This window comes from Callithrix jacchus, chromosome 6 (genome assembly GCF_049354715.1).
Source record: "Callithrix jacchus isolate 240 chromosome 6, calJac240_pri, whole genome shotgun sequence".
NCBI lineage: Eukaryota > Metazoa > Chordata > Mammalia > Primates > Cebidae > Callithrix > Callithrix jacchus.
The window spans coordinates 58559725-58586680 of NC_133507.1; the positions used below are offsets into that span (position 1 = coordinate 58559725).

Sequence of the window (26956 nt, forward strand, 5' to 3'; positions counted from 1 at the left end):
CAGAAACCAATCTACCCTCCATAACTGGCACTGGGCCCCTGGGAGAGTGCTAGGCTGGCATTGACCTCGAGTGTCTAGCAGGGCAGCCAGAGGCGAGTGACATGAGGGTGATGTGAGGGTGCTGCCACCTCAGCCACATCCTCTCTGCAGGGGATGAGCACCTTCAGACTCATACCAGGGCAATAACTGAGGAATCACTTTGGTCTTATTTCAAAAACAGGAATAGCTGCATTTAATTTCAATCAGTAAATCAATTCCTGTTAACTTACCATCTCTTAGAAAATGGGAGAAAGCAAACATAGGACGTGAAAAGTTAAAGACGCGTGACATACTGGAGAGTAATAAGTGCACATGTGGCAATTAAGGATTGTAATTTAGATGTAACACAAGAAAAAAAGTAAAATTATTGTACTTTATTGCTGTATCTATGCTTTCCCAGTATAGCTATACTACTACAGGGAGCCACAGAGTGCCACCTTCTGGTTTAAAACTGCGACACCTTCTTTATTTCTTTTGAAATGCCACTTTAGAAGGTGGTTGTAGAAAGCAACAGCAGCAGTTACAAAATGTTGTCTGAGTGATTCTGAGAGCTTAAAACAAGGATCTGTGTATAGGCTGAATAAAAAGATGTTCAAATAACAGTGCACGCTGTGGAACTTTAACACAAGTCTTCAGGTGGAATTTCTGTGTAAACCTTAATAGAGATGCGACTCACGGAGACCAAAAGTAAAATCTCTTTACCATTTAGTTTAGTGAGGTGGTCTGCATTCTCGCAAACAACTTACAAAGTACAAGAAATGTTGCATGTGAGTACTAGGCATAGAATATTTCATTTTCGTACGGAAGGAGCAGCAAGGGACAAGGAACCTCGTGGACGCCCTGCCACCACCTTTCCTGAAGACACACCCCTAGGAATGGCGGTGGAAGCCTGGCAGCAAGCCACCCTTCATTCTTTTTGGTTGTTTAAAATACAAGCACTTTCTGACATCTCTCTCCCTAGCACATGAGCCCCACTCAACCTGGCAGGATACAACCCATGTCCTCTTGTTTAGTTTTCCCCTTGCAATTATTTACAGGATGCCTACAGATATGGTACAAACTAGTATGAAATTAATGATAGTTTGCATTTCCAGACACGCTCCCGTGGTTTAAATAAATACACCACGCCGATTCTGAAGAACGGTTCAAAGTTAAGGTGATTCAGAAGCATTGGCATCCACAGCCGCAGAAACAGGCTTCTCGCTGACTGGAGTGGAGTCGCCGACTCTGTCCTCAACAGTGGCAGAGGCCTGGGCAGTGGGGGGTGTCACATCCATAGTGAGTGAGGAGGCAGGGTCTGCCTTTGCAGTAGTTGTGACAGGGTCGGAGGGTGGGTTGCCGGTGGCTGGGAAGGAAGATAGCAGCTCCCCTGAGCTTGTTGCAGAAGAGCTCTCTGGAACCAAGGGGAATGATGGGAGGAACTCGGATGGCAGGGGGAGAGGTGCAATACCGGGTAAGTTTCGGGGGGGCAAGGAAGAAAGAGGTGGCAGACCTAGGACAGAAACAGCACAGGTCATACATCCTCCCGGCACTGAAAGGAGAGCAGGTATCACCAAAGGGCTATTTTTATTTACATTTCATTAAGGAAACTGAAGCTGAGGAGGTAACACAAATCACAACCTTTCCAGATGGAGGCCCTGGCAGGGCTAACTGTTCCCTATCAAGGCTGCCTAGAGGAATAGGTTCTCAGCTTCTAGGCTCTATGTGACCTGGCCCAGCACTGGGGGAAACTGACTCAGGGAAGAAATGATCCAGTCACGACAGATAGCAGCCCACCCAGCAGGTGACAGCTACACTGGATGTCAGACAGGGGGTCTCATGCTCACTCAGGCCAGCTGCAAGCTGAGTTACAGCTCCACTTTTGACAGACAACAGGAAGAGGTAGGCAACAGGCATCCTGCGAAGGCAGCAGAAAGGAGGGGGCTGGATTATCGCCCCCTCCACTGTCCTCAACAGGGGTACCCTGCCTCTGCTTAAAATCTGTGATTGACAACCATTTATATTATACTTGGTGGGCTCATTATGATGATCTTAAAATGCAAGGCCAGGTGAGGTGGCTCACGCCTGTAATCCCACCACTTTGGAAGGCTGAGGTGGGAGGACTGTTCGAGCCCAGGAGCTAGAGGCCAGCTTGGGTAACATGACAAAATCTTGTCTCTATTTTAAAAAAAATAAAAATAAAAATTAGCATGGTGGCACACACCTGTAGTCCCAGCTACTAGGGACTACAATGCCACTGAGGTGGGAGGATTGCTTGAATCCAGGAGGTGGAGGCTGCCATGAGATGAGATTATACCACTGCACTCCAGCCTGGGCAACAGGGGGAGACTCTGTCTCAAAAAAAAAAAAGATTTTAAAATGCAGAATGAAGGAAAGGGTAATTACTTCAAGAAACAAAGGAAAAGCAGGGTGTAAAGCACAGGTTCAAAGGGCAACCCCTGGTTGGTGAAACCCTCACTGCTGAGAGCCTGTCAAATTTGGGGAAAGGGCAGAGGAGGAGCCAAGAATACAGTGCACAAAAGGAAAGGCAGGGTGAGTGCAGAGACAGTAAATGGTTCTTTGACTTTACTAATAGTACTTCAGTTTTATTTTTGTTTTGAGATGGAGTTTCGTTCTGTCACCCAGGCTGGAGTACAGTGGCGCAATCTCAGCTCACTACAACCTCTGCCTCCTGGGTTCAAGTGATTCTCCTACCTCAGCCTCCCAAGTAGCTGGGATTACAGGCAGGTGTTACCACGTCCAGCTAATTTTTGTATTTTTAGTAGAGACAGGGTTTCACCATGTTGGCCAGGCTGGTCTTGAACTCCTGACCTCAGGTGATCCACCCACCACCTTGGCCTTCCAAAGTGCTGGGATAATAGGTGTGCTCTTAAGCTTTTTAAACAAAAAAGATGAATAGTTATTTGAAGTAGCTGAAATTTGTTGAACTGATTACTCTTTCCAGAAAAAAACTGAAGAGGATGGGCATTCCTGAATGAAACTTTTTATTAGAGAGAATCCTAGGAGGGTGAGGTCTGCAACGTACCTGGGTTCACAAGTTCTGGTAAGCCAACCCCTGGTATGATGTGTGGTGCTGGGAGGTTGAGGCTGAGGTTGGGGAGGTTGGGCAGTCCTGCTGGTAAAGGCATCAGACCTGAACAGAAGGCAGAAAAGAACAAAAGGGAAATCACTTGACCTGGGGAAGAAATAAATCCATGTGTATTAAAAACAATCCTAGCCACTTCCAAGTGACAGTACCAGAAGTCCACCTAATGTGTGGCAGTTCATATCATAATCGCATTAATAACCACAAAATTTCACTTAACTGAAATGTATTTCTATACCCAAGTGATTAGATGGATTAGGTGGCTAAATGGGTAAAGATGAAAATAAATAATACTCCTAACACTCTGGAATAAGAATGATTATGGCCCGAGTGCCTTGGAGAAAAGGCTGATTTGTTTCAGTAAATATGGCAGAAAATGAAACTGAATTTTTCTTTGATGGTTGAGGTTTACAGTCGCTATGGCATTCTAAATTTCTTATTCTGAAAAATAAATGCAGACTTACAGTTGCAAAAGTAGTACAAAGAATCCCCACATATACCTTTCACCCAACTTCCCACATGTCCACGTGTCAGCATGCTTGATTTATCATTCTGTGTGTGCACATATTTGGTTCATGGCTTAATATGCTTGGATAATGACATATTTAGCTATACATTAAAAGCCCTAACAATGAAAGTATATTTCATCACTGAAATAATATTTGATTATTAAAGGCTGGCTAAAGGGACTTGGTCTTCACTAGGAATAAAAAGAGAAAACCACAAACATTTAATTTAATGTTAGAGCTGCTAACCCAAATAAGGAGCCTTCTCTTCCAGGACAGTGTCTGCTCACACGAACGACTATTCATCTGTAACTAAGGAGACACTGGAGAATGGACTTCTGCAGATTCCTGATTCCTGGCTGCTGCTGCACTGTGGAGTTGCAGGGGTGGCACGTGGCCACTGGCTGGGGATAAGGAGTGCTAGGCTCTGCAGCTAACTAGCTGATAACTGACATCTCTGGTTCCTTGGCTACTAAGAAGAGCTGCCCTAGCTCTCATTTATCACAAACTTACTGCCAAGATAAATTGAGATTAAAAGACATAAAAAGTTACCACATAGGTATAATATTTTTCATTGTTTTTAAGATGCAAATATTAGTAATGCTATTATCATTAGCCACATCTCTAGTCCCCTGGTGGTTACCTGGTAATGTAGTAGCTGGGTTCATTGGTGGCACAGAAGTGAGGGACTGGTTTACTTGTGGTGGCAATAACGGTACTGTTGGTACACCTAAAATGAAAGCACAGTCTTTTCATTTCTAACAAATTTAGTGGACAAAAAATGAACAGAACACGTTAGTACAATCTTCAGTCCCCTCCCTGCACCATTGTCAGGTTTTCATTTGGTCCCAATTTCCAGCTGCAACTGATTATGTCACCCTTTATGGCAGTTCCACTAACGCTGCCCACGGCTCTTCTCTTAATCAAGGCTGTTACCAGAGCCTGGGCCAAGAGGGCAGGAGGCCGTGCAATCCCACTCCCAGCCCAGCTCACTGGATGAGATGTTTACGCTTGACTTAAGCAGGGTGGGAATAGAAAACTATCTTAGATATTTGTAAATGGGACACAAGGATTCTAGTCAATCTTTACTGGGCTCCTAAATTAAGATGCCATGTAAGCCTGGGGTTTCAGGGGGACTATGTGTCCTGTGAAACAGAGAATGCTGGTTTGTGAAAGCAGAGAATGTCATAGGTAGCCTGAAAGAGACAAAACAGCATATGAAACTCTAGGATGGAGACAATGACCTGGCTTCCTAAATGTCCATTTCCTTTTGACCTTAGGTTCTGTGATAGTCCTTTGAAGTCTAACACATTTCCATTGTACTAAGGTTAGCTTGAGGAGGTTATGGTTTTCATGTACAAGTAAGCCTTAGGATACCACCTAGTCATGTTTACCACTTACCGCAGTGGGAGGTTTTGCTGATGTTGAAACAATAAATGAAAGCACATCTTTCACTAATTAAGCATTCATTTTCATTTATCTTGCACACTGATTCCAGATTTTGTCTTACAGATCTACATAAATATGGTAGTGGGAATAAATTGTGCCTAAAACTATGAATCAACCATGCAGACAGTCTATTATTTATTCATTTGTCTACTTTTCTGCAGAATTCAGAGGCAAGCAAAAAATAAGAAAACAGTCTAACAGAAGCACTGGCAAATGCTCTACTGGATCCCAGACTGCATAATTTCACTCAAATATAAGAAGCTGTTTTCTACTCTGTACCAAAATGTTAGTGACTGTGTGCTTTGTTAAGTGGTCACACACAATAGTAATGCTATAATTTTTTTATATTTGTTTTGAAATCTTGGTTTTAAAAAAATAAAAGCAGCTTGGATTTGGTTAAGCAAATTTCTTCTATTTCCCAATAAAGTCTTTAACATAAGTTTCTTTTCATTCTTAAAGGATATCTTCACAAGTCTCAAAAATAACTTACTAAATCTAAGCCAGGAATTCTAAATCTAGGGCCCACAAACGGGCTTCAGGGGGTCTGTGAAGCTCCTAAAATTGTATACAATAATTTTTGGAAGGCAGGTTCTTTGCTTTCATCAGATTCTCAAAGGAGTTGAATGAATACTTGAGTGTGGTCATTCATTCAAGTTTTTTGGGGCACCTACTATATGTTACACATTGTTCTAGGCACCGAGGCACTTTACAACTTAAAGAAAACAGAAATCACAACCTTCAGGAAATTTATGTTCTAATGAGGAGAGGAAAAGGAAAGGAGAAAAATCAAGTAAGTAAAATACATAGCATGTAAAATGATGATACACTCGGGCCAGGTGTGGAGGCTCATGCCTGTAATCCCAGCACTTTGGGAGGCTGAGGCGAGTGGATCACCTGAGGTCAGGGGTTCAAGACAAGCCTGGGCAACATGGTGAATCCCTGTCTCTACTAAAAATACAAAAATTAAGTTGGTATGGTGGTGAGCGCTATAATCCCAGCTACCTGGGAGGCTGAGGCAAGAGAATCACTTGAACTTGGGAGGCAGAGGTTGCAGTATGCCAAGATCACACCACTCCACTCTAGCCTGGGCGACAATGCAAGACTCCATCTCAAAAAAAAAAAAAAAAAAAAGGTGATACACTGCAGAAAAATCAAGCAGGGAAGGAGAACAGAAAATGTGAGGGGTGCACTGAAAAGGTCACAATGATGAATGCCACTTCAAAATGGTAGTCATTTTCTAAAAATTTTATAATCCAAAAATCTTCACATCCACAAAAAAGTTTAAAAATATATATACTTTTATACCTCTACAGTTACATAGCATAGGCTATTATATTACACTATGTCACATTGTATGGGCTACTTTGCAAGCAATATAATGAAAAGTGAAGACAGAAAACTAAATGCCCATCAAAAAGTTGTTTCTCATTTGTTATTATGCTAGAACATTTTAGTCTTTTCAAATTTATTTACTCAAAAGTGATGATGTCAATTTTTTTCAGTCTCTTGAGCAATTACTGCTTTATTTACATTTGTCTTTAGCAGAAGCCATTTCTCTGCAGTGCCATAAACCAGGGATCTCTGTGCATTTTAACTACAATGTAATGAGGAAAGATTTAAAATGTCGAAGAGAAACTGGGGCTTGAAGAGACATGTCAACTATCTCCTAAAATCAGAAGAGCACCTGGGGCCGAGTGAGGTGGCTCATGCCTGTAACCCCAGCATTTTGGGAGGCTGAGGAGGGCTGATCACGTGAGTTCAGGAGTTCAAGACCAGCCTGGCCAACACGGCGAAACCCCGTGTCTCCTAAAAATACAAAAATTAGCTGGGTGTGATGCCATGCACCTGTAGTCCCAGCTACTTGGGAGGCTGAGGCAGAGAAGCACTTGAACCCAGGAGGTGGAGGCTGCAGTAAGCTCAGGTCACGCCACTGCACTCCAGCTTAGGTGACAAGAGTGTGATAATGGGTACAGGGTTTCTTTTGGTGTGATGAAACATTCTGAAATTGACTGAAGTTATTGGTTGCACAACTCTACAAATACACTAAAAAACACTGGATTGTATACTTTAAGCAGGTGAATTGTATGGTAATATGCAGTAATATGCATTTTATCTTAAGAAAGCAATAAAAAAATAAAAAAAAAACCCAAAACAAAAAGGACTACCTTAGGTAGAACAAGGAATGAAGAAAAGGAAGAAGGCCAGGTGCAATTGCTCAAACCTGTAATCCCAGCACTTTGGGATGCCGAGGAGGGCTGATCATGTGAGTTTAGGAGTTCAAGACCATCCTGGCCAACATGGTGAAACCCTGTGTCTCCTAAAAATACAAAAATTAGCTGGGTGTGGTGGCACGCACCTGTAATCCCAGCTACTTGGGAGGTTGAGGCATGAGAATCACTTGAATCGTGGAGGCGGAGGTTGCAGTAAGCCAAGATCGTACTACTGCATTCCAGCCTGGGCAACAAGAGAGAAACTTTGTCTCAAAAAAAAAAAAAAGAAAAAAGAAAAGGAAGGAGACAGGCACATGTCTCCTAAGCGAGACTGAGCTCCTTAGAAAGGAGTTCGTACTCACTTTTGCATCTCCAGCGCCTACTACTTCAGAAACACGCAAACATTTTGTTGAGTAACCAGAGCAGTTTAACAGAATTTAAAGTTAGAATTCTGACTTTACAAGTTGTAGAACCTAAGGAAAGCTCAGGGTCTAAAATATTCAGGAAAGAGATTTAAGCTCCGTATGTATCCACATGGTGATTTAGAAAAAGCTTTCACAGACAGGACCTGTCAACACAGAGTACATATGCAGTTTTCAAGGTACACTGGCATTAATTATTAGAATTATTTTTGGCCGGGCGCGGTGGCTCAAGCCTGTAATCCCAGAAAATTGGGAGGCCGAGGCGGGTGGATCACGACATCAAGAGATCGAGACCATCCTGGTCAACATGGTGAAACCCCGTCTCTACTAAAAATACAAAAAATTAGCTGGGCATTGTGGTGCGCGCCTGTAATCCCAGCTACTTGGGAGGCTGAGGCAGGAGAATTGCCTGAACCCAGGAGACGGAGGTTGCGGTGAGCTGAGATTGCGCCATTGCACTCCAGCCTGGGTAACAAGAGCAAAACTCCGTCTCAAAAAAAAAAAAAGAATTCTTTTTTTTGAGACAGAGTCTAGCTCTTGTTGCCCAGGCTGGAATGCAGTGGCACAATCACGGCTCACTGTAGCCACAACCTCTGAGGCTCAAGCAATCCTCCCATCTCAGCTTCTTGAGTAGCTGGGACTACAGGTGTATACCACCACACCTGGGTAATTAAATATTTATTTATTTTTTTGGTAGAGACAGGGTTCTACGATATTGCTGGTCTCGAACTCCTGAGCTCAGGCAATCCTCCTGCCTTAGCCTCCCAAAGTGCTGGGATTACAGGTATGAGCCACTGTATCTGGTCAATTTTTAAAATTCTATGCAATAATATTACAAAATAAAATAGACTGAAAACAGAATATATTTTTCTGCACACCTGTACTGAGAACATTACTGACAGCTGGTGGAGTTGAGCTAATAGTAAGTCCAGCCAGACTCTGTTCAATTCCTGTAGTTCCTGGTGGTGACAAAGACGGAGGATTAACTGAGGACAGCTGGACCTTCCAAAAAAAGAGAGAAAAGGAAGACTACTTAAGTTTATTTAAAAGAAAATATAAACATTGGCTCTTACCTGACCTGTTTGTATCTGAACCAGATACATATTTTGTTCATATACGAGCTGTCAAAAGCTTCATTTGGCAAGTCTGCCTTCACACATTCCCTCCTAATTTTGGCACGTGTCATGGACCATGCACTGGAAGCATCTCCCTGTCCTGTCACTTCTAGTCTTGGGACACATGGCTTCTACCCCAAGTTGCACCCACTGTTCTAGATACTTCCACACTAGGATTCTACTCTCTCCTCTTTCCTCACCACCTGGAAATCATTTTATTCAGCCTTTAAACCACCACTCTTTTCCTCTTCACTCTGAATTCCCAGCTGGTTTGTTTATTTATTTATTTATTTTAACTTTCCTTGTTCAGGAAAGAAATCAGCTAAAGTCTTTAATACATGATAAACATCGCTTCTCGGCCTTTTGGCTAAGATCAAATGTAATACATGATAGACTTCTCAAGATTTCCAACCTCATGAGTCCATTTAGTATTTTCTCATCAGTGAATAAATGTAGCAGCCAGATCTCGGCCTTTCAGGAGAAGAAAAAGAAGGACTCTACAGATGGGTGGTTTCATTTCTGAATAATCCACCTTCTGCAACTCCAGTGCCCTTTGGTACATTCTGAGACGACCTGTATTCCGGCCCTTTCCCTAGCTGCTAGTAACTGTTTCATATTCTCAGACTACCCAAAGAGGTTCATCTGGGAAAGCCCTGATTATGGTCAGTGGATATGGTGGTTGGGGTCTTAACAAGTAACTATATTGGCTCTAGTCATGAGGCAATGGCAGTGATGAAACTTCTCAGCAGCTCCTCTTTCCTTTCTCTAGAACTCAGGATGACCAAACTGCATAGACAAAACCACAGTGGCAACAGCCCTGTCTTTACAACAGCAGCATTTTCTTTTTGGATGTTTGGTTTTTATTTAGTTATGCAGACAAGAGTTAACTGCCCTGAGGTGTCTTAAGAAACCTCAAAAACCCTATAACCTTGCTCAAATATCTCGTTCCTTAAAAAGTCTTCCTTTGATCCTGTAATAGCCCCCTCACTCCCCTCATGACCCCTCCCCCCCCCACACAGCTCTCCTCGTTTTCTCCATTGTTTCTTGAAACAGTAAGCAACAGCTAGCAGCACCTTTCCATCCATTCACTCTGCTGACTTGCAATTTAATATTTGCCCACTGGCAAGTCTCTGAAATTGCTCTCACCCAGGACATGATTCTTTTTCCCACTCCTTTCACCTGACTCCTCTGCAGTACCTGACATGGCTGTGTCCAATTTCCTGAAGCTTTGTTTTCCCTCTGGCCTTCTGCTGAGCTTCCTTTGCTAGATCTCTGCCCATTCAGATTTTCAAGATTCTGACTATAGTCCTCTGACCCAGCCAGACCCAATCCCTACCAGTACAGGTATCATAACGGCCATTGGGTTACATTACCCTCTCTTTGCTGATGATTCCCAAATCTGCTCTCTAGCCCTGTCCTTCTTCACAAAATCCGGACTCATACAGCTAACCTCTATCTAGGTATTTTACGTGAACCTCAAATTTAAAATAATCAATACTTAACTCATCATCTACCCTATCTCATAGTGTTACTGCCACAGACTTGTTTTGGTAAAAACTTCATGATATACTCAGGTAGGAATATTATCTTACCTCTGTAAACCCATCTTTAAGAGGAGTAATAGGTGTACCAGCCATTTGTCCTGGAAGAGAAATTTTCTTTCCTTCCTCAAATGGGCGTGTAGGTATTCGATGCAAATAACCATATCCAATGCCACATCCTAGGCTATAAAAACATTTTTTTCTTAATGTTGTTATCAATCACAGCTTGTATTTCTTTGAGGTTTTTTTTTTTTTTTTTTTTTGGTAACTCAAGAGCATAGATTCAAGTTGCCCTGAATATGCACTTTTTTTTTGAGATTTTAAAATATAAAAACAAATTCCATTCTTTTCAGTAATGTCTCTAAGCAGAGGTCTCCTGGACCACCCCACAGAAAACGGTACCCTTTCCTCCACTGTGGATACCACCCTTACTCCTTTATTTTTCAAGCATTCATCACTGTCCAACACACTGCGTATTTATTTACTATCTATCTCCCTCAACAAAATGTTAAGGTCCTTAAGGTAGAGACCTTGTCTGTCTACTACCTTCACAGCTGCTGGCATATGGTAGACACCGATGATTATTTGCTAAATGAATGACATACAGACAGCCTTTCCACTGAAGCGCTCTAAGCACTTCTGTATGATGACATCATTTACACATTCCATAGTTCTCCTTCAGAACCTGACACAAATCAGTCATGTATGTTCAACCCAGATACTATTTCATCCTCCCACTGCTACCAGATGTGATCACATTGCTTCTTTCTAGTCTGATGACTTCCCAACATTTGTTTCTCTTTCCTCCCTTTGTGGAATTACTTCTCTGCTGTTGTGTGCAGTGCTGGTGAGACCGTCAAACCAAGGGCAAACCATGGTCAAAGCCAGGCAAATTTCTCTTGCCCATGGCTGCAAACCTTGGGAGTCAGAGAAAAAACAAAAATGGCTTTAGCAGAATGAATGCTGATGAAATTGCCAAATACTTCTTCTTATCTAAATCCCTAGAGGTTTTCTGAGTCCTGTCCTTTCTACATCTGGTTCTTTAGCTGTTTCTTTGATTACATGAGCTAATCTACATCAATAAGCATGTTATCTGCTTATAATGCTGACAGCTGGTTTTTATCATTTGAACCCAAAAACCTCTACTGATACAATTATCACAGCTTCAACTGGTCAAAATATATCAGAATTCCTGACTGGGGTATTTAAGGCTCTCCACATCAGGTTCCAACTTATGTTTCCCTCATGATGTCTTTTATTTCCCAAACAACTTGACACTTTCAGAGTAGGCCATGCATGAATACCTCTGTGCCTTTCCCTGCCACACCATCTATTATCTCCACTGCCACCAAAAGCTGGGTGAGCCGCCAGTGGCCGACTTTGGCTCGTGGTTTTTGTTTTTTTTTTCAGACAAGTTATTACTCTGTTGACCAGGCTGTGGTGCAGTGGCATGATCTTGGCTCACCGCTGCAACCTCCGCTTCCTGAGCTCAAGCAATTCTCCCACCTCAGCCTCCTGAGTAGCTGGGACTACAGGCACATGACACTGCATCCAGCTAATTTTTATATTTTTTTGTAGAGATGGAGTTTCATCAGGTTGCCCAGGCTGGTCTTGAACTTCTGGGTTCAAGTGATCCACCAGCCTCAGCCTCCCAAAGTGGTAGCATTACGGGCGTAAGCCACCGTGCCAGGCCTTGCTCTTCTTTAACCAGTCTGATTTGCACAATGATGTTTCATCTCACAATTATTTTTTCCTTCTTCCCTCACAATCAAAAGCTATTCAGCCAGGTATGGTGGCTCACACCTATAATCCCTGCACTTTGGGAGGCCAAGGTGGGAAGAATACTTGAAGCGAGGAGTTCAAGACTAGCCTGGGAAACAAAGCAAGGCCCCATTTCTAAAAAAAAGTTTCTAAATTAGCCAGGTATTCCTGTATGTATACCTGTAGTCCCAGGTACTCAGGAAGCTGAGGCAGGAGGACTGTTTGACCCCAGGAGTTTTTTTTTTTCAGACGGAGTTTCACTCTTGTTACCCAGGCTGGAGTGCAATGGCGCGATCTTGGCTCACTGCAACCTCCGCCTCCTGGGTTCAGGCAGTTCTCCTCCCTCAGCCTCCTGAGTAGCTGGGATTACAGGCACACACCACCATGCCCAGCTAATCTTTTGTATTTTTAGTAGAGACGGGGTTTCACCATGTTGACCAGGATGGTCTTAATCTCTTGACCTCATGATCCACCCGCCTCGGCCTCCCAAAGTGCTGGGATTACAGGCTTGAGCCACCGCGCCCGGCCGACCCCAGGAGTTTTAAAGGCTACAGTGAACTCTGACTGTGCTCCAGCCCCGGTAACAGAGCAAGACCCTGTCTCCAAACAAACAAAACCCTACAATTCTCACTGGACTGGATCTCACATAGATTTAGAGAAATAAAGATTAAATAATTTATATTGATCAATTATAGCCTTTCAGAGGTAGCTACATTTGAAAACAGGGTCCTTACTGATCAAAGTAATTAAGTGGTAAGAGACAATGAACTTGAGGCAACAGCAAGACTCTGGGCAAACCTGAAGATCATCTAAGAATGAAATTAAGAGAAAGAAGATTTAATAAATGAAACGTGGCCAGCCTCTGAGAAAGGAATAAAAATAGAGGCACAGAAAGGCCAAATTCATGGTCAGAGGCAGACTGAAGAAAGTATTCTGTATGGGCCTAGCTAACGCAATGGCCAACTGACAGTATTTAACACATCAAAAGGAAAAATGTCTTCCAAAGACATTTTTTTGACTAAAAAAAATTTAGTCAACATAATTAAAAAAGAAAGAATATGTGATATTCTTTGCTGTTGGTCTTCACTGTCCACAGGATCTCTTCCTCCAGTTTGATTCCATGCTCACCAGGCATTCTTGTGGTACTAATCTGAGGGGGTATTTTTCTACTGCAAACTGAAAATTTGCCATGCAAATAAATACAGGAGCTTCTCTGCAAATTTAGTTTATGTGAGGAAGTGAATAATTTTGAATGGCTTGAGTAAATCGTATTTCTGGGTGCTTACAAACCTGGGCAATGGACAATAATTTCATCAAGTATTGCCCTAGATAGGCCAGACTCTTGGATGACACATCTATCTTACTTTTCTCAAACTGCACAAGTTGGAATTCTTGTGGCAAAACACATTCAGCTGGAGAATCTCAGGTAGTGTGGGTAAAGGTATGGTGAGCAAACGGAGGCTTTTTCTGCCTGCAGCAACTAAGTTATCCTTTTCCCAGCATAGGACTAAAACTTTTGAAAACACGTGGAAAGTTTCCAAATCCTAGGCTTTTCTATAATTACTGCTTATGTGCAATAATTCCTCAAATTAAAAAGAAACGCTGTTAGCTCTTAGGTCAGTAAAGAAAAGGACTACAGTACATATAATTCGTTCCCTAGATATGTACTTTAAAAAAATGGGTTCCAATATTCTAGGCTAGCTCTTCACTTTTTTAAAGAGGATTCTTATAATAAACCAGTAAGTTCTTTCGAAATAAAAACAACCAATGTTTACAACATATCTGACTGGTAAGTTTAAGTAGTCACAACTTAGTCTAAAAAATGACCTTACCTGCCTTCTCCACCCCATGCAGAATTTGGTGTAATAATCACTTCTCGGCAGTTATCAGTGTCTGTGTTATATACATAAAGTTTCAGTGGTTTTGCTTCATGTGTTTCAATAAGGCTGAACAGATCTTCAGACTGCAAAAGCATCACAGGAGAAAAATGTTTTATGTTAACTGTACTTTGGAACAGTGTGTCTCAAACCTGGGTACTATCAGAATCACCTGAGAAACCTAAGAAAAAAAATACAGATTCTGGGCCCTGCCCCAGACATAAAAATCACTTCTGAAAACAAATATACCAAGCAGATTTAATTCAATATATTAATTCAAGCAAGGCCTACTACATACAAGGCTTTATGCCCAATTCCTTAAGATCTAGTTGGCATTCAGTACAATTTTTCTATACCCAAGTTCTACATATTCTGCTCTTACTTCCCATTATTAAGACCTGTTTGTCAGGCTGGGTGCAGTGACTCATGCCTATAATCCCAGCACTTTGGGAGTCCAAGGCGGGTGGATCACGAGGTCAGGAGTTTGAGACCAGCCTGGCCAATAAGGTGAAACCTTGTCTCTACTAAAAATACAAAAATTAGCTGGGCATGGTGGTGGGCACCTGTAGTCCCAGCTGCTTGGGAGGCTGAGGCAGGACAATCACTTTAACCTGGGAGGTGGAGGTTGCAGTGAGCTGAGATTGCGCCATCGAACTCTAGCCTGGGTGATAGAGTAAGACTCTATCTCAAAAAAAAAAAAACCTGGTTGTCTGGGCACCTTATTTCTTACTCTCTCTCTCTTTCTTTTCTTTTTTTTTTGAGATAGCGTCTAACTGTTGCTGGGGCTAGAGTGCAGTGGCATGATTTTGGCTCACTGCAGCCTCAACCTCTCAGGCACAAGTGATCCTTCTACCTCAGCCTCCCAGGTAACTGGGACTACAGGCATGCACCACCATTCCTGGATTTTTTTTTTTATAGAGACAGGGTCTTACTATGCTACCCAGACTGGTCTCGAACTACTGAGCTCAAATAATTCTCCCACCTCTGCCTCCCAAAGTGCTGAGATTACAGGCATGGGCCACTACGCCTGGCCTTTTCTCTCGTTTTTGACTTAGCAGTGTGTACTTCCACTAGCTAACAGACAACGAAAAGGATCTAATATAGCTGAGCTAATGTTGTCACTGAATAAAAAGGGGAAGAGAAAATGAAATCATTGAACAATCGAAAATGAGAATTTGATTTAGACTTGAGGTATGCAGAGATTTCTGTATATTATACACAAAATCTGTGCAACTGCTGCACAGTATGTGTTTTTCCTCACAGCTATACCTAATAAGACACTTAACAGATGTTCCATTTAATACCCTGAAGCATAAGTTATACTTGATCAACAAAGACTGAAATTTTAACTCTAAATGCAAAGCATGCAAATATCTTTCTCAACTCAAACATCAATGAAGAAATTTTATATAGTTTTCACTATTAATAAACATACAAATTACCTCATTCATGACTGTATCTGCTCCAATAATATAATCACTGTGTGGTCTAAGACCTGCCAGTGCTGCAGGAGAATTTGGTTCCACTTCCTACAATGACAGAAAAACACACACTAAAATTAATATATATAAAATAATCTAGTTTATAGTCTCAATTTTTAATTATATTGATTTTTAAAATCTGTATACTTCTGTCTTGCTAGAGATGTGTCAGATGTCAGAAACTATAGAATATATTTTAAACTTCTGAGCATAAAAATTATAAAATATTTAACAAATATTTAAAATATTTTTGTAGCTATCTACTTTATTTATTTTTTTGAGACGGAGTTTTGCTCTTGTTACCCAGGCTGGAGTGCAATGGCGCGATCTCAGCTCACTGCAACCTCCGCCTCCTGGGTTCAGGCAATTCTCCTGTCTCAGCCTCCTGAGTAGCTGGGATTACAGACATGCGCCACCATGCCCAGCTAATTTTTTTGTATTTTTAGTAGAGACGGGTTTCACCATGTTGACCAGGATGGTCTCGATCTCTTGACCTTGTGATCCACCCGCCTCGGCCTCCCAAAGTGCTGGGATTACAGGCTTGAGCCACCGCGCCCGGCCGCTATCTACTTTAATACATCTTCTTATAATGAACAGATCATTAGAAAAAGTTCTTAAAGTTCTACATTTGCTTCTCTTCCTCAACTTAAAAAAAAGTGATCCATATCTAAAAAAGCAATGAATGCTGATTTTTGGCAAAAACTGCCTAATAATTTCCTTACAATCTTATTAAGCCAGAAACAACCATTGTTAAAACATCTTTCTACATTGCTTTGTGACTACCAGTAACAGCCCAGTTGATACCTACCAACACATGCCAAACATTTTCATTTGCCCCATCAAAGCTGCAGAAACGAATGCTCACTCCCAATAAGCCCTGGCCACCCCACAAGTTACTTGGTGTGACTGAGGTCTCTCGCAGCTCCAGTGTTTTGCTGCTATAGATAAGCATTTTTACGGGCTTTTCAACATTTGCTTTCAGTAGATCCTTAAGAGTGTCATTGTCTTTATTCTGTGAACACATAGAAATCATATTACTTAGTAAATAAAATTTAATGTTAATTTAAGCATCCAAATGGTTATTATAAAAGTAATAATAATCATCATCATAAATAGGACATTCAACAAAGGTTTCACCAACATTTACATTTTCCTTCATGTAGAAGAATGTCAAGAAATTAAGAACAACTCTCATGTTAGCAACAACTTGAAACTGACTTTCTTCTAACAGCTCACTATGGATTATAAATTGCAACCCAACATTATTTAGAATGATCCAGAACTTCGATGTGTAAAAAACAAAATATGCCTTAAGAAGTCATATTACTAACGAAGTTGTGATGACTTTGATTTTTTTTTTTTTTTTTTTTTGAGATGGAGTTTCGCTCTTGTTACCCAGGCTGGAGTGCAATGGCGCGATCTCGGCTCACCGCAACCTCCGCCTCCTGGGTTCAGGCAATTCTCCTGCCTCATCCTCCTGAGTAGCTGGGATTACAGGCACGCACCACCGTGCCCAGCTAATTTTTTGTATTTTTAGTAGAGACGGGGTTTCACCATGTTGACCTGGATGGTCTCGATCTCTTGACCTTGTGATCCACCCGCCTCGGCCTCCCAAAGTGCTGGGATGACTTTGATTTTAAAAATCTCAAACATTTACTGGGGTTAAAGTTTAACTTTGGACTCTATTTCTAAATACATTATTTACAAATAGAAAAAAAAGTAGAAACAGTATATTAAACATTTCATTTCATAAGCAAAGGCCAGATGTTGGCCTTTATTTATATGTCAGAGATGTTATAAGTAATGAACAAAAACTTTATTATGAAAAAATAAACCAACCAAGTAACTACTATCATAAGAATTTTCTTTGCCAAGATTATATAATTTCCTTTTCTTAGAACTTTATTACGGGTAAACTTTAAACAATGTATTAAAAAGTGGTTTTAATTTTGTACTTTGCAGCATATCTCTCTGTCTGGTTCTAACACAATTATCTGTATACTATGAAACTTAGTACAAAGAAAACTGACAAGTTTGAGAGAATTAGATGAAAGAATGAATCTTTCTACTAATCTGTTGGTCAACAACTAACAGAAGTCTTACATCTTTAAAAAGCAATCTTTTACATGTTAATTATTTCTTTCTGCTTATAAAAATCAAATATTTAACATATAAAAGACTCCTGTAATTCTGGAGAATTCCCTAAGATAATCAGTGAAGCATAAGCTACAATATTCTAGACATTTCAAGGTTTATTAATACATGATTATTTCTATAAACTGGCATCACATCTCTGAAAAATTCCATTTTGAGAGATTAGAAATACTATAGACAAAACTACAAAAAGTTGAACTTACTAATCTTGAACCATTAATAGAAACAATAAAATCAAAGAAAGGCTCCAATCCAGCCCTATGTCCTGGGGAGTTTTCTTGTACCTGCAGAAACAAAAACAACAAAAACAAAAAAATGTAAAGCTTACATGAAAACTGTTAAGCCAAATCTCTCTTTTCAGTAAAAATAGACCAATTTCACTGATAATGAAATATGATATACACTAGTTCTCTCATTTCTCTTAATCTCTCCCAGATCATGCCTGTCCAGCTCCCTAAACTCTACCTGTTCTTTACATTCATCTTCTATTTATATTTTTATTTCTTTGAGACAGACGCTCACTCTGTTGTACAGGCTGGAGTGCAGTGGTACAATCTCGGTTCAACTGCAACCTCTGCCCTCCCTAATTCAAACGATTCTCGTGCCTCAGTCTCCCAAGTACCTAGGACTACAGGTGTGCACCACCATGTCCAGCTAATTTTTGTATTTTTTGTGGAGACAGGGTTTTGCCATGCTGTCCAGGCTGGTCTTGAACTCCTGGGCTCAAGCAATCTCTCCCATCTCAACCTTCAAAGTGCTGGGATAATAGGTGTGAGCCACTGCAGTGGGCTTAGTTCATCTTCTATCCCTCCGTGGTTCTATTTCCACAATACTTTCTCCTTTTTTGAGAGAAAGGGGGTAATCCTCTCAGCAATTAGCACAGGACATAACAGACAGTTAATCATTACAATTAAGCAATAAATTCAAGCAATTATTCCTTGACTACTACTAGCAAGGTACCACTCAGTTACAAAGTGAAGACAGGCACACAGTCACCTGTGTCAAGTCATTTATAAACTGTTGAGGAACAGGTGAGAAGAGGAAGGGGCAATGGATATGCAGCCCATTTCTAATCACTGTAAGACCGAACAGGTTAAGGGCCTTTCAGTATAAGGTTCTAAGGGAAAGATCAGATTAATTCTGACTGAAGAAGCTTCACACACAAAAAGTGACATTGAACTGTGCTTTAAAAAGAGGGTAGAACACTCAAAGGTAAAGATGGGCAAGGGGGTATGAAGGACATCTGAAAATGGACAAAATAATGTGAGTAAACATCCAGAAGCAACAGTCTGAAGAATGAGGATCATAGCATGTATAGCTAGACAACAGGGTTGTGTGGACAGAAATAGAGAATTACAGATTTTGAAAACTAAGATTAACCCAGAAATCCTCTAATCCAGGGATCTTAAATTGAGGTCTGTGGATGGCTTTAGAAAATACTACAGCTCCTGAGATTACATGCAATCTTTTATATGAATAAGCAGTTTTCAGGGTGTAAATATTGGTGACTTTCATCAGATTCTCAGAGGGTTGCTCCATGACTCCAAGAAGGTTTAAAAACCATGTACTCTGTGCAGTTCTTTTATTTTATAGGTTAAAAAAAAGAATCCCACATATATTTTTTAAAAGAATCCCGTATCTTATGATCCTGTAGTTGCTTAATGGTGGAAGTGAAACTCAAAACTCCATCTTTTAAATTTTTATTTCTTGAGACAAGAGGCTTGCTCTGTTGCCCAGGCTGGAGGGCAGTGGCATGATCTCGGCTCACTACAACCTCCGCCTCCCAGGTTCAAATGATTCTTGTGCCTCAGCCTCCCAAGTAGCTGGGATTACAGGTGTGCACCACCACCATAGCAGCCTTGTTTTTTTTAATTAATTAATTTTTTTGTAGAGGCAGTGTTTCACTACACTGGCCAGGCTGGTCTCAAACTCTTGGCCTCAAATGATCTGCCCACCTTGGCCTCCCAGTGTGCTGGGATTACAGGTGTGAGCCACTGCACCTGGCCAAGTCTATCTTGAAACTATTAGCACAACAGAAGGCTGGAAAGAAAGGGCAGAGCTAGATTTATTGGCCTTTAAATAGAAGAGCACGATTACTTTTAATATAATTCATAGGTTCATAGAATAAGAAAGATTACTTAGCTTCTCAACAACAGATTGTCAAATTGTCAAAATTTATAGTAAAATGTTAGTAGCTAGTAATAGTAGAAACATAACAAAAAAGCAAATATAATCTACTCTGCATTTTTTTCCAAAATATTTTCCTGTCTAAAGAATTTATATTCTGCTTGATATTATTAAATAATGTCAAAACTATTCCATGGCCAGGCGCAGTGACTCATGCCTATAATCCTGGCACTTTGGGAGGCTGAGGCAGGAGGATTGAAGTCCAGGAGTTAAAGACCAAACTGGGCAATACACGGAGACCTGTTTCTACAAAAAATTAGGCGGGTATGGGGGTGTGCTTCTGTAGTCCAAGCTACTTGGAAGGCTGAGCTGGGAGGATCACTTGCACCCAGGAGATTGAGGCTGCACAGAGCCCAGGTCCCATCACTGCACTCTGGCATAGGCAACAGGGCAAGACCCTGTCTCAAAACAAAACAAAACAAAACAACAACAACAACAGCAACAAAAAACCTATTTCACAGAACAAAAGTTTTCATTGATATTTATAGGCTGATTTTCTATAATAGTCCAAATCTATACTCAGTTTTGCAAATACCAACAGCAAATGACAGATACATATTCAACCACACATAAAGCTGCAGTTACACAGTAACAAGTCATTTTAATACTTTCAAAATGGAACAGATTGTTCCTAAAATACATCCCTCTAATACCAATGTCAATCAAAATTGTTCATTACCTCTTAATGTTACCTTTTATTTATTTTAAGCCAAATTACAGTATCATTGTCTCAGAAGTAGTAGAACTAGATATTCTTTTGTCACAGTATAGTTGCCCTAGATGGTTCAATGTTTAAGTCCCTAAAACTGTTTGATCATGTTTTTATGTTTTCCTGCAAATTTGGGATCAAATCATTTTTGTTAATTAGTTAAATATCAAAGGAATTTATTATTTAAAGGTGTTCAGTTTCTTATTCTTCCTTTTTTTTTTTCTTTTTTTTTGAGACAGGGTCCCACTCTTGCTCAGGCTGTAGTGTAGTGGTACATTCATAGCTTACTCCTGGCCTCCTGAGTGGCTGGGACTACATGTGTGCAAACCCATGCTCAGATAATTTTTAAATTTCTTGGAGTGCACCATCATGCTTGGCTAATTTTTAAATTTTTCACAGAGGTGAGGGTCTTGCTACGTTGCTAAGGCAGGTCTTGAACTCCTGGTCTCAAGTGATCCTCCCTTCTCAGCCTCCCAAAATACTAGGATGACAGGAGCAAGTCACCACATCCAGCTTTTAGTCTCTGTATACTCAGTTTTCTAAAATGGGGGGGATTTCATGTTCTATATTTTATCAAAGAAAATGTCTAGGACTAAAAATAGCATATTTCTTCTCAAATGGCAACTCTGAAAGGTGGAGTAATGGCTGCCTGGAGTTACAAGAAAAGTGAGGTCATGTCACAGTTATCTGGGACAGAGTCAGATCAACTAGATGTGAAATGCCTATTAGGTGGTTATCAATTAAACAAAAAAGGCGTCAGGTGTGAAAAGGGATGACCAGCACAGATCCTTAGGTGCCTCCTCAGAGTGGAGCTTCTCATTTAATAAAGCCCACATCCCATCATCTAATTCTCTGAATCTGAGTGTTTCCAAATAACTATTAATAGCATTTTTATCTAGAACCCAACTAGGTCATTGATCAGTTTCAGACTTTGCCACTGAGACTGCCAGAAGTTTACCTTTTAGTTAAAAAGGGCTAAAGATAGCATTTTTATAATGTAATCACTCATTTAGAAAGCTGACCCTACATACTGATTGTTATCAGGCTGCCCGTATAAAGTTTAAACTATTTGTCTGAAATGGAAATTTTCCAATATCAGAAGTATTCTTCCTATAATTCAAAAAGAATTCGATAGCTAAATTTGAATTCTAAAATAAACTTGATCCTTTCCCTAACTCTATTTTTCCATTTCATTTGTTACTAACATCGATTTCCTTTCTGTTTCTAATGGCCCTTGAAATTAATTTCTTTCCTAAATTTATTTACATCATTAGTATCTGCACAACTACATCAGATAGCTATCTTAATTATTGCTAGGAAGCTAGCAGAGGGTGCCTTAGAAAAATGCTCTCTTTGACCCTAATATACCCAAAGGAAATTTCCTATATTTTGTAGTGTAGAAAATATGATCTACAACATAGCAAACCAAACACTAACACGGGTTAAGTTTCTCTTGCAATGTTATCCACTGACAAGAATCTTCTGGCACCTAATCTCTCAAGCATCAGATTACCACTTCAATACTTTCTATCCCTTATGAGATCTCCTGATTATTAATTTATCTTCTGCTTTCTTCAAGTCATCTTAACTAAAAGTCTATATATATTTGGCTCTACAGACCATTTAACATTTATTACTGGGCCAAATATCATAGCAATTTAAGATGAACAGGTTAAATTTATAAATTTAATAATTAAGGCCAGGCACAGTGGCTCACACTTGTTATCACAGCACTTTGGGAAGCAGAGGCAAGAGGATCTCCTGAGGCTAGGAGTTCACGACCAGCTTTGGCAACAAAGTGAGACTCTGTTTCTACAAAAAAAAAATTTTTTTTAAAGTCGGGGTTTCACCATGTTGGTCAGACTGGTCTTAAACTCCCGAACTCAGGTGATCCGCCTGCCTTGGCCTCCAAAGTGCTTGGATTACAGGCATGAGCCACCATACCTGGCACCATTTCTACAAAAATTTTTTAAAAAATCAGCCAGGTGTGGTGGCACGTGCCTGTAGTCCCAGCTACTCAGGAAGCTAAGGCAGGAGGATTGCTCGAGCCCACGAGGTTGAAACTACAATGAGTCATGATCACAACACTGCACTTCAGCCTGGGCATCTTGAGAGCAAGACTCCATCTCAAACATAAATAAATAAATAAGATTTTATAAGATTATATACAGTGAAAAAAATAATAGACTTTTAGAACCAGACGGAGTTGGTTTCAATCAAGCCATGATTTCATCCACTTATTAGCTGCATGAGCTAGGTAATGTTTATTTACCACTCTGGGCCTCAATTTTCTTATTTGTAAGTAAGGGATAATGCCATTTACTTCACAAGAATGTTGTAAAAATTCGATGAGTTAAGTTTATGAAATCCCTAGTTAAGTCTCAAGCCTAGGATAGAAGCCCAAGAAATCTTAAGCTCATCCTCCTAACTCTGTAATCACCACCTGAGGGTAAATCTTTATAGCTAACCAATTACTAGACAAGACATTATTTTTGCAACCATGTTAAATACCTCTTACTCTTAAAAAGAAAAAAATAAGACTCGTAAAAGTGTTAGCAGGAAAGAGAGACAAACCATTTTTTCAAATGTTGTCTCCCACAAATCAATTCCAAATGGATGGTAGATCTAAAGGTCAAGGGTAAAACAATAAACCCTGTAGAGAAAAACATAAAGAATATCTTTCAGACCTTCAAGTATGCAAAGGCTTCCTAAACTGGACACAAAATGCACTCACGATCAACTAAAAAAAATTGATAAAGTGAACTACACTAAGAACTTCTGCTCATCAAAAGGTATAATTAAGAAAGTAAAAAGATATATATAATACATATCCAACAAAGGATGTGTATCCAGAACAAATCCTGAACTACTGTAAACCACTAAGAAAGATGGACAATAAAACCATGAGATCCCATTTCTTGTCCACTGGAATGGCCACAATTAAAAAGAGAGTAACAAGCACTGGCAAGGATGTGGAGAAAATGGAACACTCACACATTTGCTGGTGAGAATGTAAAATGGTATAGTTGCTGTGGAAAACAGTTTGGCAGATCCTCAAAATGTTACATACAAAGTTATCACATGATCCAGCAATTCCACTCCATGTACACAAACAACCAAGCAAAATGAAAATATATCTCCATACAAAAACCTGTACACAAATTTCCTTACAGCATTATTCAAAATATCCCCAAATTAGAAACAGCCCAAATGTTCCCCAACTGATAAATGGATAAACAAGATATAGTAGACCCATAAGAAAGGATGAAGCACCAATGCATGCTGTGACATGGATAAATCTTGAAAACATTATGCTAAGTAAAAGAAGTTAGTCACAAAAGACCACATATTGTTTAATTCCTTTAATATGAAATGTCCACAATAGACAAATCCATAGAGACAGAAAGTAGAGTAGTTGTTACGAGGGGTTGTGGGTGGAAGAATAGGGGAATGGCTAATAATACATATGGGTTTCTTTCCAGAGTAATAAACAGATTCTGGAATTAGGCAGTGATGGTTGCACAACTCTATGAATATACTAAAAACCAACTAAATTGTATACTTTAAAAGTCTGAACTTTCTGGTATGCAACTCATATCACAATAAAGTTGCTTAAAACAGAAAAAAGACAACCCAATAGAGAACTGGGGAAAAGATTTTAGCAGACACTAAACAAAATAGGAGGCTGAAGTGATCAATAAATATGAAAATGTGCTCAACTTCAATGGCCATCAAGGAAATGCAAATTAAAACCACAATGCAATGCTACCACACACCTATCAGAATGACCAAAATTAAAAAGATGAAAAATATTAAGTGTCAGTGAGAATATAGAACATTTAGAAACCTCAATTACTGCTGGCTGGAATGCAAACTAGTAAATGACTTGGCAATATCTATTACTATTGAAAATATGCACCCCTTTTGACCACATATTCCAGCCTTAAGTATATATCTAACAGAAATGGGTATACATGTTTTCTGAAAGAAATACATGATAATGTTCATAGTAGCACTATTTGTAAAAGCCCCAAACTGAAAACTACAAAAATGCCTATCAACAGGTTAATAACTATTGGCATATTCTCTCAATGGCACCAAATACATTAATGATGGTGAAAGGTCTTCTATCATATACATGAATAAATCTCACAAGCAATATCTGAGCAAAAGCAGCCAGACACAAAGGAGTACCCAGCACATGGTTCCCCTTATACAAAGTACAGGAACAGGCCAAACTAATCTTTGCTGTTAGGATACTATTCACCCTGCAGAGGTGGAGGTGTGCAGGATGTCACTGGAAAGGGATAAGAGGCTGGTTACATAAGTGTGTTATTTGTGAAAATTCACCAAGCTATACACTTGTGTGCATTCTTTTAATATAAAGTCTTAAGAGGTGCTCCCTGCATCAAAACAAGTATATTGACGTTGTACTTTTTCCAATGCCTTTTTTTTCCCCTGATTCTTCTTAGGGCCACACAATTTACTTTGACAATTAAGAAGCATAATAGAGCAGTTGAAAACACAAAAGTGCAATTATGCTTACAAAATAATAATTATAAAAAGATATATTACCAAAACATGGACAGGTAAAAGAAATTATGAACACACTAACTTGCACTTGTAAGAGCTCAAACTATACATCTGAGGTTAGCTTACAAAATAAAAATCACAGCAGCATGAAAGAAATGCTTCTCTCCTAACACTCTAGAAAAAACGGCTGCAATAAACAAGATGATATTTGCTACACAATTTTTACCCCTCAACAAACAAAAATGTGAAGCTTATGATGAAACTGCACAGTAAAGAGACATTTCCATTATGTAAAAAGAAATTTGCATCAATGATTAGAAGCTGGATTTTTAAATCACCAACTTAGTAGAAATAATCCCTAAAGTGGTGTCATTCAACTACTGTGAATGATTTCAGTAGGTTCTGAAATCCATTTAGTGTGTCACAATAGACACACTAAATGCGTATCTATTGTGTATCAGAATAGAAAATTTGTCAAAAATTCACGATATAATAAAGGCCTATATTCTTCATGAAATGTAGTATGTACTGGTTGCAGTGAAAATATATTTTCTGCTTTGAGCTATAATAAAAATAAAGTTTAGAAAAGCTGTCCTACAAGATACCATTAACACTTTTGCTCCATCAAGTTCCAGGTTAAAAAAAAAAAAAAAGCAATTAACTTTTTGACTTTTCCCTCCACTTCTGATCCCGGATCATTAAAAGTTTTACCAGATTTAGCCTAAACTTTTTTTTCCTTTTCTTTTAACATACAGACCTAACTATTGCTTTCCAGTGAAGCATGCATCTCTTCTTCTAGGATTAAGAGTGTTCAAACACTACTACTTATGGTAGGTTTGGGTCACTTATCATTAACCTCTCTTTCTCTTTAATTCTTCACTTGGAGGAGGGAGGAATGGCAAAGTAAGAGGGAAGAAGCGTTTGGGTGGAGTTGGGGGTCGGGAGGCATTCTCACAACTGCACTGGTCTTTGAATTTCAGCTGAGGTATACAGACCTGCTACCTCAAAGTAACAAAGAAAGAAAACTACGAGGCAACTTGCTGCACAGATACATCACCAGACTATGCATTTTATTAGGTGATATACAAAGATACACTTGTCCACGTTTCTGGCGGATATGTAGATGATCTTCCTTAAGTTTTCTAACAATGAAAATTTTACCACAAAATTGGCTTACTAGAATGTATAACCGTCTCCTTTTTATCACTGTACCATATATTCCTTTCCAAACATAAAACGTGTTAAGAAAAGCTTAACACATAAAATGTGTGGAAAGCCCTGTTGCATGACTATCTACATACACCATCATCTCCTCTAACACTCTCTCTTTTGTACTGCTTTTAAAAATGGTAGAGATGTTAAACAAGACTAGAAAATAAATTCAATCCATGCAATGCCTAAATGACCCACTTCAACTATAAACATAAATCCTCATGCTCTATATGTGTGCATAGGTGATCAAAATGATGGGAAAAGATCTGGGAATGTGATATAACAAAAAATAAACCCTAAACCCTCCACAATTATAATAGGTATTTTTTTTTAGTGGCGGAGGGTGAGGGAGCTACAGCAGTCCCTGATATCTGCAGGGGTATGTTCCAAGATCCCGCCATGGATGCTTGAAACTGCAGAGTACCAAACCCTACATATACTGTACTATGTTTTTTCCCATACACAAATACTTATTATAATGTTCAATTTATAGGCTAGGCACAGTAAGAGATTAACGACAATAACTAATAACAAAATAGAAAAATCTACCACTTATAACTGTACATTTCTGGAATTTTCCATCTGATATTTTTGGACCTCAGTTGACCAAGATAACTGAAACTGCAGAAAGTCAAACTGTGAATAAGGTGAGACTACTGTATTCTGTGTCTGCAG

The 26956-nt window shown here is 39.7% G+C and overlaps 1 protein-coding gene across 2 annotated transcripts in view; it reads right to left on the reverse strand.

The window, feature by feature from the left end:
* Positions 1-205: 205 nt before the first annotated feature.
* The window catches only part of GORASP2 (golgi reassembly stacking protein 2), a 36589-nt gene continuing 9838 nt past the window's right edge, over positions 206-26956 (reverse strand). For both annotated transcript variants that reach the window (XM_002749360.6, XM_035304560.3), the window contains 9 exons: positions 17844-17924; positions 16295-16498; positions 15448-15534; positions 13961-14091; positions 10419-10551; positions 8590-8713; positions 4274-4360; positions 3065-3172; positions 206-1531 (listed from right to left, as the gene is read on the reverse strand). In XM_002749360.6, the coding sequence (XP_002749406.1) occupies positions 1191-1531; positions 3065-3172; positions 4274-4360; positions 8590-8713; positions 10419-10551; positions 13961-14091; positions 15448-15534; positions 16295-16498; positions 17844-17924 (1296 nt within the window). In that variant the 3' untranslated portion in view covers positions 206-1190. The remainder of the gene's footprint in view (positions 1532-3064; positions 3173-4273; positions 4361-8589; positions 8714-10418; positions 10552-13960; positions 14092-15447; positions 15535-16294; positions 16499-17843; positions 17925-26956) is intronic.